The sequence below is a fragment of the Micropterus salmoides genome, unplaced genomic scaffold, assembly GCF_014851395.1.
Source record: "Micropterus salmoides isolate LMB-PRFRI ecotype aquatic unplaced genomic scaffold, ASM1485139v1 Ms_hic_scaffold_9, whole genome shotgun sequence".
NCBI lineage: Eukaryota > Metazoa > Chordata > Actinopteri > Centrarchiformes > Centrarchidae > Micropterus > Micropterus salmoides.
Genome location: NW_024044681.1, coordinates 25,750,734 through 25,765,275, shown reverse-complemented (window position 1 = coordinate 25,765,275; position 14,542 = coordinate 25,750,734). Strand labels below are relative to the sequence as shown.

The window sequence follows — 14,542 nt, the reverse complement described above, 5'->3', positions numbered from 1 at the left end:
GATTGCGTGGCGCTTCTATTTGCATCAGGAAACTCACACTGAAGGATCAGTCTCTCTCTGCCTGATGCGCTGTGGGTCAAGACCATAGACAGTATATTACTGGACGAAGCCACCCCGCTGATTTGAATGGAGAGGAGTGAGGCCAGTTTTGGAACAATAAAATACTACTACAGGATTACTTCCTGTTGGCACCAGCGTCTACTGCGCATGATCGCGCAGCATAACCGTGGTTTAATGAAGTAGAACAACGGCAGAAACACCGTAATTCTGGTAGCTGCACCAACAAAAAGTTTCATGGCTCAGTGCGTTTGTCTGACTCGGATCATCACTGATTAATCAGTCCACCTACGAGGCTCACCTGTGAAACACCAACGCAGCGTCACTGATAGCCGAATAGTTTTTTTAGATTGCTGAGAGCTTATAATCTAAGCAATACGGTTACATCTCTCATGTGCGCATGGATTCCTCCATGCAGGCTTTGGTTGGCTTCACTGTCCGATACCCCCTTGGTCAAGACAATGAAAGGTTCAGTGTGTAAGTTTTAGGGGAATCTAGTGGTGAGGGTTGCGAATTGCACCCCCACCCCCACCCCCCTCCATCCAAGCAGTGGTATAGCTACACCCTGAGACAGGACAAAAGATGTTTATGTCTATGAGACAGCAAAGAGTTGCCAGTCGAGAAATTAGGCTTCCTTAGATAGCTTTAAGAAATATTTATTTATTAAATATTATTTAATTAATTATTCAGTAAAACCACATGTTATGTGAATATTATTGTTACTTGTTCATTAAACAACAGCCACATCAAGAAATTAAGTGCTACATGATGTCTCATACTCCTGTAATACATTTTTTTTACTGTACTGTTATCATACTTTTTTGTTATACCTTGAGAGGGTTGGCTAAACCACATAATACATGAACATGGTCAGGCAAGGATCAAAGCCCTGCTTAATTAGATAAGCTATCTGCAAATCTTACCAAAATGTCTTTAATTTTTTGATATACAAAAGAAACACAAAGTAGTATTGATTGCCATAATTTCCGCTTGTGGTAAAACGGTGCAATGTTTTTAATGGACATTTAGCATGAGAACGTACAAATTACTCACTTGTGTGCACAGTAGTGAAGCGCTATATATATATATAAACACATTCTTTAATGCAAATTCGGAAAGTATTCATTATTGGTCACTTGATAGGCACTCCGTCATGTTATGCGTCACTATTAGCAGTAAAAATAAATACATGTTTTCAACCAGGGCAGTATTCAACAGAAGTTTAGCTGCTGAGCTGAGCTTCCATGCCGTTACCATTTTATTGCCAATAATATTCATCAGCTGTTTGATTCAGGAAGGTAAAGGCACATTTCTGACCACGTTGCAAAGCCAAGACAGAGCACTGTAGAATAACTACATGAAATTACAATCCAACTACATTTTTGCTACCACAGCAGTAAAGGTTTAGCTGGCTGATCTGAGCTTTCATGCTGGAAGCTACCTTTTTATTGCCAATTAATGATCAGCTGATCTCTCACAAACGTTACAGACAAAGCCAAAACAGAGAGCTGAAGAGAGAGTAACTACATGAAATTAATCCAACTACATGATTTTACACCACTGACAGGGGAAACACGTCACTTCTCTCCATGATTTTGCCCATCTTCAAGCTAAAGCTATCTAACAACAGTTTTCATTTGCATTACTGAAGTCCAACTAACTTAATTACCTGTCCAGCAGAAAACAGAGAACTTCAGCACCACTTTGAAAACATCTGTCCCACATTAGAGCCTTCCATCTGGGAAATTCCACACCGATTATATCCGTGATTTCTGTCATCATCTATCTGCATCTGTGCCGACTCCGTCTGGCTTCATCGTATGAAGATCCACATGCTGACGGCTTGTGCTAAAAAACTCCGAGTGCTTGTTCATTTGTCCAAATGTCACTTCTCTTCTTACTTCTAATAAACCAGACGACTACTCAGAGACTGTCTATTATTATTTCCTCTTCTTTTTCTACGGACGCATTTAATGTAGTGACGGGCGTCTACAGTGCCGGAATTACAATACAAGCAGAAGAATGCCGTGATGAGGAAACACGCTCTGTAGCGCTGTTTGTTCGTTGTTGGCTATGGTAGAAACTTGACGTCAAAATACGGCCCACGGTTATGAAGATAAAAATGGTTCATTCTAAGGTACCACTGAAAACATAGTTATGGATTTTATATTGCATATCTGTCGATAAATCCTCAGAAATGAACCTTTAAACCCTGGTAGCAGGCGTGTGTGAGATGAGCACAACCGCGACAGTTTCACATGATCGCTCCTGCTTGTTGCACCGCTTGTCTAGCTGCTCAACTCTCATTGTGAATGATTAACTGGGCACATCAATGCTTCCTGTCTCAAAAGGACTTTGGTGCTAGCTAGCTTTGAAAACTGATCAGACCGCGTAGTGAAACCATTTTAGCTGCAGTTGAAAATTTGTCTGGCAAGTATTGCATCATCTGATCAGCTTTTCTGATTTAAAGACCACCAATCAAACTAGTTAAAGCCATCATCAGCCGATTTCGATTAGTGACCGATCGCTCTGAGCACCCTTAGTTTCACTCGGTTGGTCCCTAATTAGCCTGTAGCTGTCACTGCATGCTGCTCAACCCACCACCAAGCAATCAGCTACCATTGTAAGCTAAGTAGCATGCTGCCAGAGCCACCAAAAAAACCCACCTTTTTTATATTTTTATAGAACCAAATATAGTAGGTTTTTAATCAGTCTTTCCAATACCGTGTTCTATCCACCACAGTATATCATTCATCTCCCAAACCACTCAAAACTGTGATGATGTCCATAACCTTGACACTTGCTGCACACTTGAGATGAACTAGACTTAACTCGCTCTATGACAACATGAGGCAGTTTGCTTCAGCTAAGTCATTCATAAATCTTTAAACATGAGTGCAGGACAATATAGTATATAATATAAAGTATAAAAGGTATCTGATCTTAACAAATAGCAGTATCTGTGAGCACTGACCAATGCCTTGACAAATGTCCACATCCTTCCGTCTTCTGTGTCTAACTTACACTTCCTGCAGTAGCTTCACAGTACAAGCCTTCCAGTCATCCCCCAAAAAATGTATTATTTTGGTCATTTATAGTCTTTATTTGGTAGCTGAAAGTAGAGAGGTGACTAAGGGGCATTTGAGAGAAAAAGTTCAAACCCTGCGTACTTTATCACTTCCACACAGCCAGCCAATCACTACATGAAGTGGGTGTGAGTGTCTAATTGTCTGTTTTGGAAAGCCACATAGATTGTCTGACGCAGCCCCCCCCAAATTCGGACATCAGAAATGTGTGAGGAAAGGAGGTTTCTGTTAAGCACGTCTAATGGCGTACACCAGCAACCTACCCCCCAGGCCACCATGGTGCCAATTCACTCCCCAAAAAAACCTCTTGAGCAAAATTCTGTCGGAAAAAAAATTTAACAAGGTTTTAGCAGGTTAGAGGGCACAATGCTGCACCTAATGTGGAAACTTGAAAAGGAGAACTAAAATTCATATCTCACAGAAAACAGAAGTTGTCATGCCACACTTTCATCAAATCAATTAGATTTGTTGGATTATTGTGCAAGAGATTAAGAAACAGCAGCTTCTGGTGTAATTCAAAATTCTATATAAATAAAATGTTCAAGGTCATGTTAGGTAAAAGTGAAGCTTTAAAACTACATTAAATGCAATACCCAGTCTGTGGGGGGTATTTTTGCATAAGACATACGTCGGTCCTCTCCTACAAACCAAACTCTGCCCAAACCATACCATGTTGGCTGCAGGTCACTTTACGATGTTAAAACAGTTTTCTCTCCTCTAGCATTATGAAAAACAAATTAAAAAAAGGAAAATCTCGAACCAGTTGATAAGGAGGTTTTTTAAGGATGTTAAATGACCACCATGTATGGTTATAAGTAAAACTTTTAAAAACAGCAGAACTGGTTTACAAGGCCCCTGGGGAAGCAAGATTCTTTACATCTTGGTCATGACCATGTCCCGGTCTTCTTCTACCACCTGCAGTTCCACCCACATAACAACCTCGTCATCACACTTTCTGGCCTCGACCACACACTCCCTCCCAGCTTACACTGTGAAAGGCAGAATTACCTTGTCTCTACCGCAAGACAGCAGGGGTTGTAGCCAATTCCCTTTACCCTAGGGTTAGGCTAAGGGGCTTTTGGAAGTTGTCAATGCCTTTTATGCTAACATAGTTAGCTACCTAGCTAACTACTAGTGCTTCCAGTATAGACAGGGTGACTTATACAGAAGCGCCCGGGGGTGTCTCATACGGACGCTGAAGGGTACCTTTTGCATCAAATCATAGTCATCAAGTCATACGAAAATTCAGGACTCTCTCAGTCTCACTCACTACTGCTTCTCCTGTACCGTAGAATCAATGAACCCATCATACAGCATACTGTGCTACCTGCTGCTTCACCATGCTCTCTCTTACCAATAGGAATACGTTTCTTAAAATCACTTTGTACAAAATAATCTTCTAATAGTCTTCCCACTCCCAACCTGCCAGCCCTCATTAATACTGCCACTGTTCGCAGAGCAACTGACATAGTACAAAATCCCAGCCACCCTCTCAACTCATGCTTCACCCTTCTCCCATCTGGCCGTAGATACAGACAGCTGCTCTACAAAAAGGCACGCTTTGGAAAAAGTTTTGTACCCTGCACTATGAGAGCGTTAAACTCACAGTCAACTTAATTGATGTCACTCCTGTGGTATATGTATAAATAGTTTGTATGTGGGTAGTATATGTAGTTTGTGTGTAGAATTCATTGCCCTTTGTACAGACTGTGAAAACAAATTTCCTCCACTGAGGACAATAAAGAATGAATCTGAATGTGAAATCAAATAACGCTTTGTCAGCCTTTCTGAAAGCGTCAGTATTTGACGCCCTAAGATGAGAACCTTCTTTGACAGACAGGACCACTTTTGCGCATGTGCAGATAGGGATCCAGCAGGCAGCAGCAATTTGGTACCTAAAGCTACCACTAGAGGCGCTCAAGATAGTGGTCGGGACAGGTTATTCATCCATAGAGGGTTGGTTATGGTCTCATGGCTGTGTTGGCAACTGTTAGGTAATTAGCCTACATGTCAGAGATCATAATCCTTTGTTTACTAAATAACCTATATTATCGATTATACCTACTCTTGCACTGTATTTTACAGTTTGTGGTTAAATCCTATCCACAGTAATGTCGATCTAGATCATAATGCTTTGTTAATATATTATTGATTATACCTATATTCTTATTCTTGCACTATATGTTGCAGTTTGTGTGGTTATATCTACAGTAAATATTTCTAGATCATAATAATTATAATTAATAGTCAATTACACTATATTATCGATTATACCTATATTGTTATTGTTGCAGCAATAAATATAACTATCTTTGATCCTTGTGTTCAGGACCTGTCGGGGAAAAATAGCTAAACACGCCGATATTTAGTCTATGCCAATTCAGCGGGCTGTCCTCTGCCAGTTTCAGCGACAACTGGTCACAGACCAGTATTGGACCAGTAACTTTAGCGCCCCTGGTGGCAGGGACCAGTAGTCCATGTGGTCCATACAGTCTGTGGTGTGGACCAGACCACGGAATTGGCAACACCCCCTCTCAGTCAGGCCGTCTCTTCTGTCAAAGCCTAAGAAAAAAAAAGAGCTCAGTGCTACACCTGTTACTCTCAGTGCTGCCATATTACTCTCCTCCCAAAATCGCAGCCATTGTAAAGCTGTTCATGTTCATTTTAAATGGGCTGTAGGAAACTCTCCCCCTGGGAATAGCAAAGGTTATAGGTTGTACACAACTCAACAAATAATGCAAAAGCAATGAACTGAGGGAGAGCTGATGCCATGAGTCATTTAAACTAGCCAGCAACTTTTCTAGTATCAGTTATTGATAGCTTTCGCTGCGGATAGACAGTCTGCAGTCTGCCTCCACCTGCATTAATTACAGTGCTCTACACTGAAAATTGTGTTCCATAACTGCCCATCCAGTTTATGTGGTGTCTCATCCACCTCCACACAGTCACAATTCTGTTCATGAGTAAAGCAGAATCTGTTGCAGACAGATTGGATCAAACACACAGAAACTACGAGGCAAGCTTGTGTGTGGTTTGTGTGTGCAACCATTTCGTACTACCTACAGCAAGGTACGCAAGAAATAAAACACACAAAATCAGTAAAAGTCAGTAAATACAACATCTGATCCTTTATTTACGCTCATAATTTTCATGCAGGCTAGGCTTTAACTGGCTGGCATTTGTGTCTTGAACTACATTGCTAAACAATTTGATGAGATATTTTCGCAAAAAGCCAAAGTTGTCTGTTAGATTGGACAATTATTTGATCAACAGAAAATGAATTGGCCACCAATTTGATAGATTGAAGTTTTGTTTTTGTTATATTTTATATAAATATATATTTATATATATTTATTTATATTCTGGTAACAGACTGTGGTGTGACTTTTTAAAATTCACATGTTTCAAAAGTCACATGTGATTTACAACACGGACAAAATGTGAGACAAACTCCTCAAATCATTTTCCTTGTTTTTGGTCTTCTGTCATTGATGTAAAAAAAAAAACTGAGTAGTGTTCCAAAAATTACAACTGACAAATTGCACCATAATTACCACATAAATCCACCAGTCAGTCACTGTTTACTGGAGAAAGCTAGGTCCCAGAGAAGTCCCAGAAATAAATAACCTCTGCAAGTAGACAGAGACGGTTTTTGAATTATGTGGTAAAGTATATTCCTTCCTGACGTTCATGTGTTTGGGTGTGCCCAATCATAGCTGACATGGGGTAATAACAGTTTCTGTTGAGGTCAAACATCAAATTCATATCTAACTGTAGCCAAGTCAAGAAAAACCTGTCCAAATGTACCCATCTGTCACTTTCTCTCACGCTGGAAGTCAAAGGCCGCATATTAGCTGTATCAAGCTGTAAAGCAACATAAAGGGCTTTAAGTAAGACTTTATACATACATCCCTCTAATATCTTTTTAATTGGGTCAAAACGGATTGTGATGCCAAAACACAAGCCACTGTTTAAGAAGTCAATGCTAGGACAAAGACAAGATATTAAAGAATTTAATTCAATGGCCATTGCGTGATGTGGGGGGTGTCAGTTGTAATAGTGATGTGTTTATGCAACTAATTAACTGATAACTATGACCCAACACAGATGTTGTTATGAAACATACATGTTACTATTAAAATACCACATCTGGTTAGGTAATTTGACAAACTGGTAGAGACCGGGTTAAGTTGCAAACCCCTATTTCATCTTTTGTACACTAAAAGGGCAAAGGCGGTGACAATACTGTTTGAGTGACAGAATGACAACTGGCAAATAATGGTAAATAAGCAATCATTATGCACAGGCCATTATTCAGGCATGGCAAGCTGCCACAGGTATGCATAGCAGAAACGCTGTAATTTCTTGCAAGTGGCAAGTGACTCTTAACAGTGGATCTCGATCCTGTTCATTGAGCACCACAGCCCTACTGCTTTCCTTTCTTAAAGTCTAATCAGGGATTATCTGATTAACACTTCCGATTTCAGGTGGAAGCTATTTCCTAGCCAGTACTGATACCTACTGTTACCTGTTAAGAATGGTCAACCTGAGTCAAAAGTTGCTTTTTAACATTGACATATATAGCAATTGTAAGACGCTTTGGATAAAAGCGTCAGCTAAATGAATAAATGTTAGAGGTCGCACGCCTCTGGAACAACTAGGGGTTAAGTGTCTTGCTCAGGGACACAGTGGTGGATGGGTCACAGTGGGGAATTGAACCCAGGTCTCTCACACCAAATGCATGTGTCTAGCCCAATCCATCCACCCCATAAAATAAAGTAATTTCGCCTGGTTGCTTCATTAATGTTGAGAAAACTTTGAACGTTCTCAAGACACTTAATACGGTCTTGTTAACAGCTCCAAAATTTTTGGAAAGGTATGTGGGCTAAAAAGACAAATGTGTTCCATTAAAGTGAATCAATTCACATATTCACAGTGGTGAAACGAAATTATGTAATATGAGACATTGCACATTACCTCTCATGCAGTCCAATGGGCATCGTCTCCCCTCTGTGTACAGGGTCCATACCCTCGCCAAAACCACACCTTAAAAACAGAGACATGGTACCTTCAACATTTGTATTAAGCCTTTCTTCCAAAAAACAGGATAAAGTTGTTACATGTAGGCAAGTTCTGATTCAGCACTTGGCAGCCAATTGTACATCTTCACTTTTAATAGAAGTTACTTTTTTTATGTTTTACAGTCTGCATTCTACTGCAGATCCACTGCATTTATGGCTTAATGGTGACAATATCTCAGTGCTGTAATTCGTGTTTAACCCTTTCCATACAGTTAAAAATTGTAATTAGTTTCTGAATCTGGTACTTTATTTCCAAAAGACACACAGAAAACATCATCATTATTGTACTAGTTTAGTAACACTATCTTCCAGTTAAACACAGTTTTAAGATGTAAATACATGTAAATACTTGTTTTTTACAACTGAGATGAACAATGAGAGTGAAAATCAAATGCCTACCGTAAATCAAACCTAAAGATTCTCACATATTTTGTTAATAAGAAAAATAACCATACCATGCTGTTTGACAGATTTTAGCTCAATTACAGCTTGTGGCCTCATTACTTATGAGAGTGGATAATTCATAGTTAAAACCTCCTACAGAAGATGCTGGGCATTTCTCGACCCCTACCCCTTGCTGAAACGTGACAGTTGCATCATATTTCTAACTTGTTGCTTTACACAGAACTAGGCTAATTGAAGCTAAAAATATCTGCCCTTACAGAACAATCTTCGTCTTATTTTGAAATTCACGCTGTGCACAAAACAAAGGTGTTGCTAACAATGTTCTGGATTTTTTTTTTTTTTTTTAAATGACAACTGACACACACATCAATGTTGATACAGTAAAGTTCACTTAATAGTTCGTGACTGGTACATGCCGTTATAACACGTCAAAGTGACAGCAAACAGAAGGAGATGACAATGTTCCTCTGCCAAGTGCTGTACGCTGAGCTCTCAGACAAACACGAAGTCGGAGAGGTTAACTTTATTAGTCCTTTTAAACATATGGGGAAGAAGTCCACGGCGAGGTAGTTGATTCGCTTGCTAGCAAAGGCTTTGGGCTATCATTCAATTAAAATGTTAGTGCTTATTTAGCCGGATTAAACAATTATATTGTCACAAAAGGCGACACTGTCAGATGGGAGCTTTGTTTTCTGGCCATGTTACCTCAACAAGCATCTTACATCTCCAGCGGGAACAGGCTAAGGCTAACTGGCCAAGCTAACGCTTTAAGGTTAACACTGGCTAGCTTGACATCACGTTGGATCAGGACAGTCGACTAACGTTATATGGTTGTCAGGTTGTTCACTGTTAATCATTGTCCGATAGCTATATTAGCTTAACTAACGACAGCGTAAACGACCGGGATCTCAACATGAGTTAGTTGGGTTACGTTAGTTATTAGTTAGTCTGGTTGCTTGGTTGGTTTGCCACCTCCAACAAATGACTGTGACTAACTGTCAACCTTGTATTTGTTGAGCTTTATACACTATTTATGATATTTCAATCACCATATGTATATTAAATAGACTCTGTAAACTTTTAAATAGCAGATTCCATACCTTCAACAACGAGGTAATGTTAACTAGCGTCCTTGTTTTCCTTCCAAGCCCTCAAATCCACTTATACCTCTGGAGCCGCCTTCCTTGTTTTAACCAATGCAGTTGTCGCTTACTAGGAGCACTGGAGCATCCAAACTTCCCATTGGTGAAAGAGTATGGCAATCTTTTCTTATTGGCTCAAAACTTCCGTTACTAAATAAAGTGGTTCTAAAGAGGAGTAGTCTTTTTCTGGAGCGCTTGTCGTTTGGCACAAATGTCTATATTGCTTTGCTCTAAAACAATTAAATATGGTAACTTACAGAGTGTCCTCGAAACGCCCAGCTGTCTTGACTTTGTAAAACTATAGGCTCCCTGTTGCAAGGGTGAACTTACAGGAAATCTCACTCAGAAACAAGGGCACACACACTGTTGTTGTGGTAATTCGTGCATCAATGCACGTGGTAATTTTCACAAAAGCAGATGTATTTTTGATATTGAAGAGATGAGTGAAGAGTGATTGAGAAGGAAATTTCTAGATGAGGTAATGAAAGGCTGCCCTTGCTCAAACATAGAAGCTAAAATCTTTCTCTTTTTACCATTAAAGCAGAGATGCAGTGGATGTGGCTACATTGCAGTCAGTCTGCCTGTAATGTTAATAACCTACATTGCAATAATTTTGTGATATTTATTTATTTGTTATAAATATTTCTGTTTGAATAATTACTTCCTTCCAACTACTCCTACTAGTTTCTCATGTGCCATCTCCAATGTATTTTTATCTTTTTCTCAAAGTTCAAATTTTTATTATCGGCACTACAGATAAAGTACAATATTGCCAAAGCAGGTTCTTTAATTATAGTATGCTTGCTCTCTCTCTCTCTCTCTCTCCCACACACACAAACCTCCTTATCTCCACAACGAGAAGCTTCCTCGACAAAGAAAAACAAGCAAAATGTAGCGCAAACCATCCATCCATCCATCTATCGTCAACCGCTTATCCTGCGTACAGGGTCGCGGGGTGTAGCGCAAACCAAAACAATAAAAAAATATGCGAACCAGTTCCATGAAACCTTACCTGATAAATCTCTGTGGGTTTCGTCACTAAAGTTGACCCCTTTAACATTTGATTCATATAAAGAATACACCGCTTTAATGCCACAGGTAAAAGGTGTGACTGACAGTTTGTGTTCTCCACCTCACATTGGCATAAAGCAGATTATCCTACAAGGTGGGACTTGCTCCCCAAATGTGCAACCCAATTACAGATGGACTGGGCTGGAGCCACAGTAGGATAGGTATATACACCACCAATTCAAGGGTTATCTTTCAGATTTCTAGCCTTGAGGGATCACGTTGGACATATTCACAACTATGGATAAACTGTTTTAGGGTACAGAAAAAAAATGCTTATTCATGCTTGATATTGTGGAAGATTCTTCTTAGACCACTGACACCCATTAAACATCAGCATTAATTATTAGATTTACTTTTATTATAAACAAAATGTGAAGAAAAGCTAGCCAAGAGTCAACCCTATATTTGAAAACCCTATATAACACTATAAAACCTAAATGACTTGTTAATTGTTCATACCCAGTACCCCTTAAAAACAAAGTTCTGGGTTTAGTTACCACTTTGAGGGTAATTAAATGCTGATAGCTTAAAGCATGAGAGTGATTATATTTGCAATTAATATCCTATCTGTGCTTAACAGCATTAATGCAACTGCAGTCTCCAATTGCAATATGACCAAAATAATGTATGCATTCATTAAAATGCACTGAGGCTCTTTCAATAATCACTCCTCTACCACCTCCACCTTTTTGTCCTCTCAAATCATCAGTTAAATTGCAAGTGCATTATTAATCAGCTGATGCATTGATCTGGAACAAAGAGTGCTTTCGGAAAAGATCCCAATCAATGGTAATTTTGCTGAACTGTTGGCTGTTCTACAGTTTTAAGTGCCTGCCTTCATCATGTGTGAATGAATGGGACCTGCAACTGCTAATTTATGTGCATGTTTTACCTACCTATTCTCACCTCGTGAGTTGCACTGGCAGATAAAGAAGCGACCAAGTGATATACAGTACCATGTAATTACATTTCAGAATCAATTATTTCTGTATCATTTTCACACTATACTTCTTTTATTCAGAATAAAGCATTATAGTATAAAGCATTTGAGGGTTTTTAGAGAGGGTCGGCTGAATGTGAAGGCTGTGAGAAGCTTTAATGTAACATGAAGAATTGCAGCCTGAGCAGAGCAGGAGGCAGTGTTTTAATTGTGAAATAGGTATTGATACATGACCAGGGCATGGCACAAGAAAAAACAAGGAAGAAACATTTACATAAGCATGGGCCCCAACAGCAGTAATTCAGCAGGATCCTGAGGTACAGAGTCGAATAATGAAGGCATGATAATGAATACATAAATAATTAATAGATAGATAGACCTTTAAATCAGCATGACTGATATTAACAACCAGCTTTGGAGGGCATTACAAGGGCGGATATTTGATGTCACCATTAGTCGGGTCAATAAAAACATCTCCCAATGGGAGATTTTTTTAAATAAAGTTGCTGAGGGTCTTAAGAAGGTAGGCAGCTGACCAAACCACTGCGAGGCATATGAGGGGAGGACATAATCTTTCTGAACTTAAAAAATGTCTTGGAAATTGTACCATGTAGCATGTACCTCTCCATCCTTCCAGCGTTGAGTTTGGTACAGCCGGCCACTCCCACGGGACCAGTACAGGTCAGGGATGGTACGGACTTGGTGTAATAGCATGTCAGCGCTAGGCTTGTATGCAGTGTGGCAGTCTGTGTTATTGTCTACTTTGCAGTCCCAGGTGTGTGAGCACACCTGGAATGAGTCTCACCTCGGTGAACACATCTAAATTTGATGTTTGTTGTTACTGTGGTGTTTTGAGCAGTGGGTGTGGCGGTGGCAACTGCCTAAAGCGTAGCTTTCCGGTTATGCATGCATAGCAACTAGAATTTACAGTGGCGCGCACAGAACTATTCAGCACTCTGTACCAGGCGTTCCCCTCCAGTGGGAAGCTCAGTGGTGCTACTGCTCGCTTTGATCTGTTAAGACTATGCGGTATCACTGTGGTCAAGTTGGATGGAGGTGGACGTTTGTCAAACACATACAGAATAGGAAACACCAAAATCACAGAAATACCAGTCAAAAACAACATTGAACCCCTGAGACCTAGCCGCTCCCATCCTGGCAACTGGAAAGGGTGCCCCGGCCGTGTGGAGCTGGATTCCATCATCGATTCCTCGTTGGTCACTCTGTAGTTCAAATACGTGTAGTGTAGTGTTTGGCTGCCTGACTCTTTCTTCTTCCCCACCCTCACTCACGTCCGTGCGGAGCAATGAATGTTATGTACCTATGCCTATATGTACAGTCAATTCAAAATACAGAGAATATAGTGACTTGTTGTTACCTGAAACACAGGCAAGTTACTCCTCTGGTGTGCTGTCCTTAGCACGTCTGGTCTGCTGAGCTGTAGGTTGAGTTGGGATGTGGATGGAGGCTCGATGTCGTCGCAGGGCTCCGGGATAGACTTACAGTGGCTGGCGTAGACCCAGGTATCCCATCCCATGACTTTCACTGCAGTTTTGGTGGTTAAAAGCACTTGGAAAGGACCCTGAAAACCAATTAAAGGAGAACCTGTGGCCCTTGATGAGTACACAACTCCCTGGCTCTAAGTGAGGGAGAGTAGCCGTGGCTACAAAGGGCAGCTGTGAAGGCAATGTCGCTTGCGCATATGGGAAAACAAATTGTACAACAAACATTTTGTCATACTGTTACCGTTTTACTGCACCAGCACTCTGTTGCTGATGCCATCACTCAGGAAGGAAGACAGAGATGAATTTCAGTTAGGCTTGTTAGGGCTTTGGCCCCCTCTCGCCTCCTTTTATGGAAAACTTTAACCTATTTATTTAACATGCCAATAATTACAAGACAGCATTTAATTTATTCACATGGTATTAGTGCAATTCACCATAATATCAAGTCTGGACCTGTAGGAAAGACACAGATTACTACAGCATGAGATTTTGAGTTGGTCCATAGTTGTTTTGCTTCCACCATCTCTCTGAGATAGCTCTGGCTAGACAGTAGCATGTTCTAAACCGGTCTCACCCTCTCTGAGCTTGGAGCTCACAGTGACCAATAACACCGTGTCCAATAACACAGACAGTTTACCTTCCATTTCTGTCCCTGAACAGCTGCTAAGTCTAACATCAAAGCAGATTCAAACTCATACTTTAAGATTTTAGTGTAAACCCTTGTTAATCATCCATCCGTACCATAGGCAATATCAATTAAAGGAAAACACTTAAAAGAACAGTTAAAAGCATTAACACTGTTATTCACAAATGTCATTGTAATCTGTTAGTTCAGTTAATTCAGTCCTTATTCAGCCTCCCCCCTTTTGCCCACGTGGTCCCTTGGCACACACATGAGCAACCTTCTGGACCATGTTTTGAAAGGGTTAAACAATAACATTCAACAACATGGAATGAGCTGGCAGCATCCATTCTTGCTTCTCCTGTGGGAAACTGTTAGTGTGCATTTTATCATTTAACGGCAGCAAATGGGTGCAGACACACAAACATCCAGTTCAGTATAAAATAAGCAACAAAACAATAAGCAACAGGACAACAAAGCACCAGGCATCTGGTTTCCCCCCCTAGATGTAGTGTCAGAACAGGTCAGGTACCTGTCTTCTGGTCAACCACCTAAGTGAGAACTCAGGTCAAAGGTCAGGTCTTTGTAGTCCCCGAGTACGGCGGACTGTAGAAAGCCTTTTTTCAGATGACT

At 40.4% G+C, this 14,542-nt stretch overlaps 1 protein-coding gene across 1 annotated transcript in view; it reads right to left on the bottom strand.

Annotated features, from left to right (window-relative positions):
• The window catches only part of klhl13 (kelch-like family member 13), a 45,458-nt gene extending 35,635 nt beyond the window's left edge, over positions 1-9,823 (bottom strand). The window contains exons 1-2 of the mRNA XM_038708100.1: positions 9,730-9,823; positions 8,121-8,189 (exon numbers count right to left, since the gene is read on the bottom strand). Coding sequence (XP_038564028.1) covers positions 8,121-8,170 — 50 coding nt within the window. The 5' untranslated portion in view covers positions 8,171-8,189; positions 9,730-9,823. The remainder of the gene's footprint in view (positions 1-8,120; positions 8,190-9,729) is intronic.
• Positions 9,824-14,542: the final 4,719 nt, after the last annotated feature.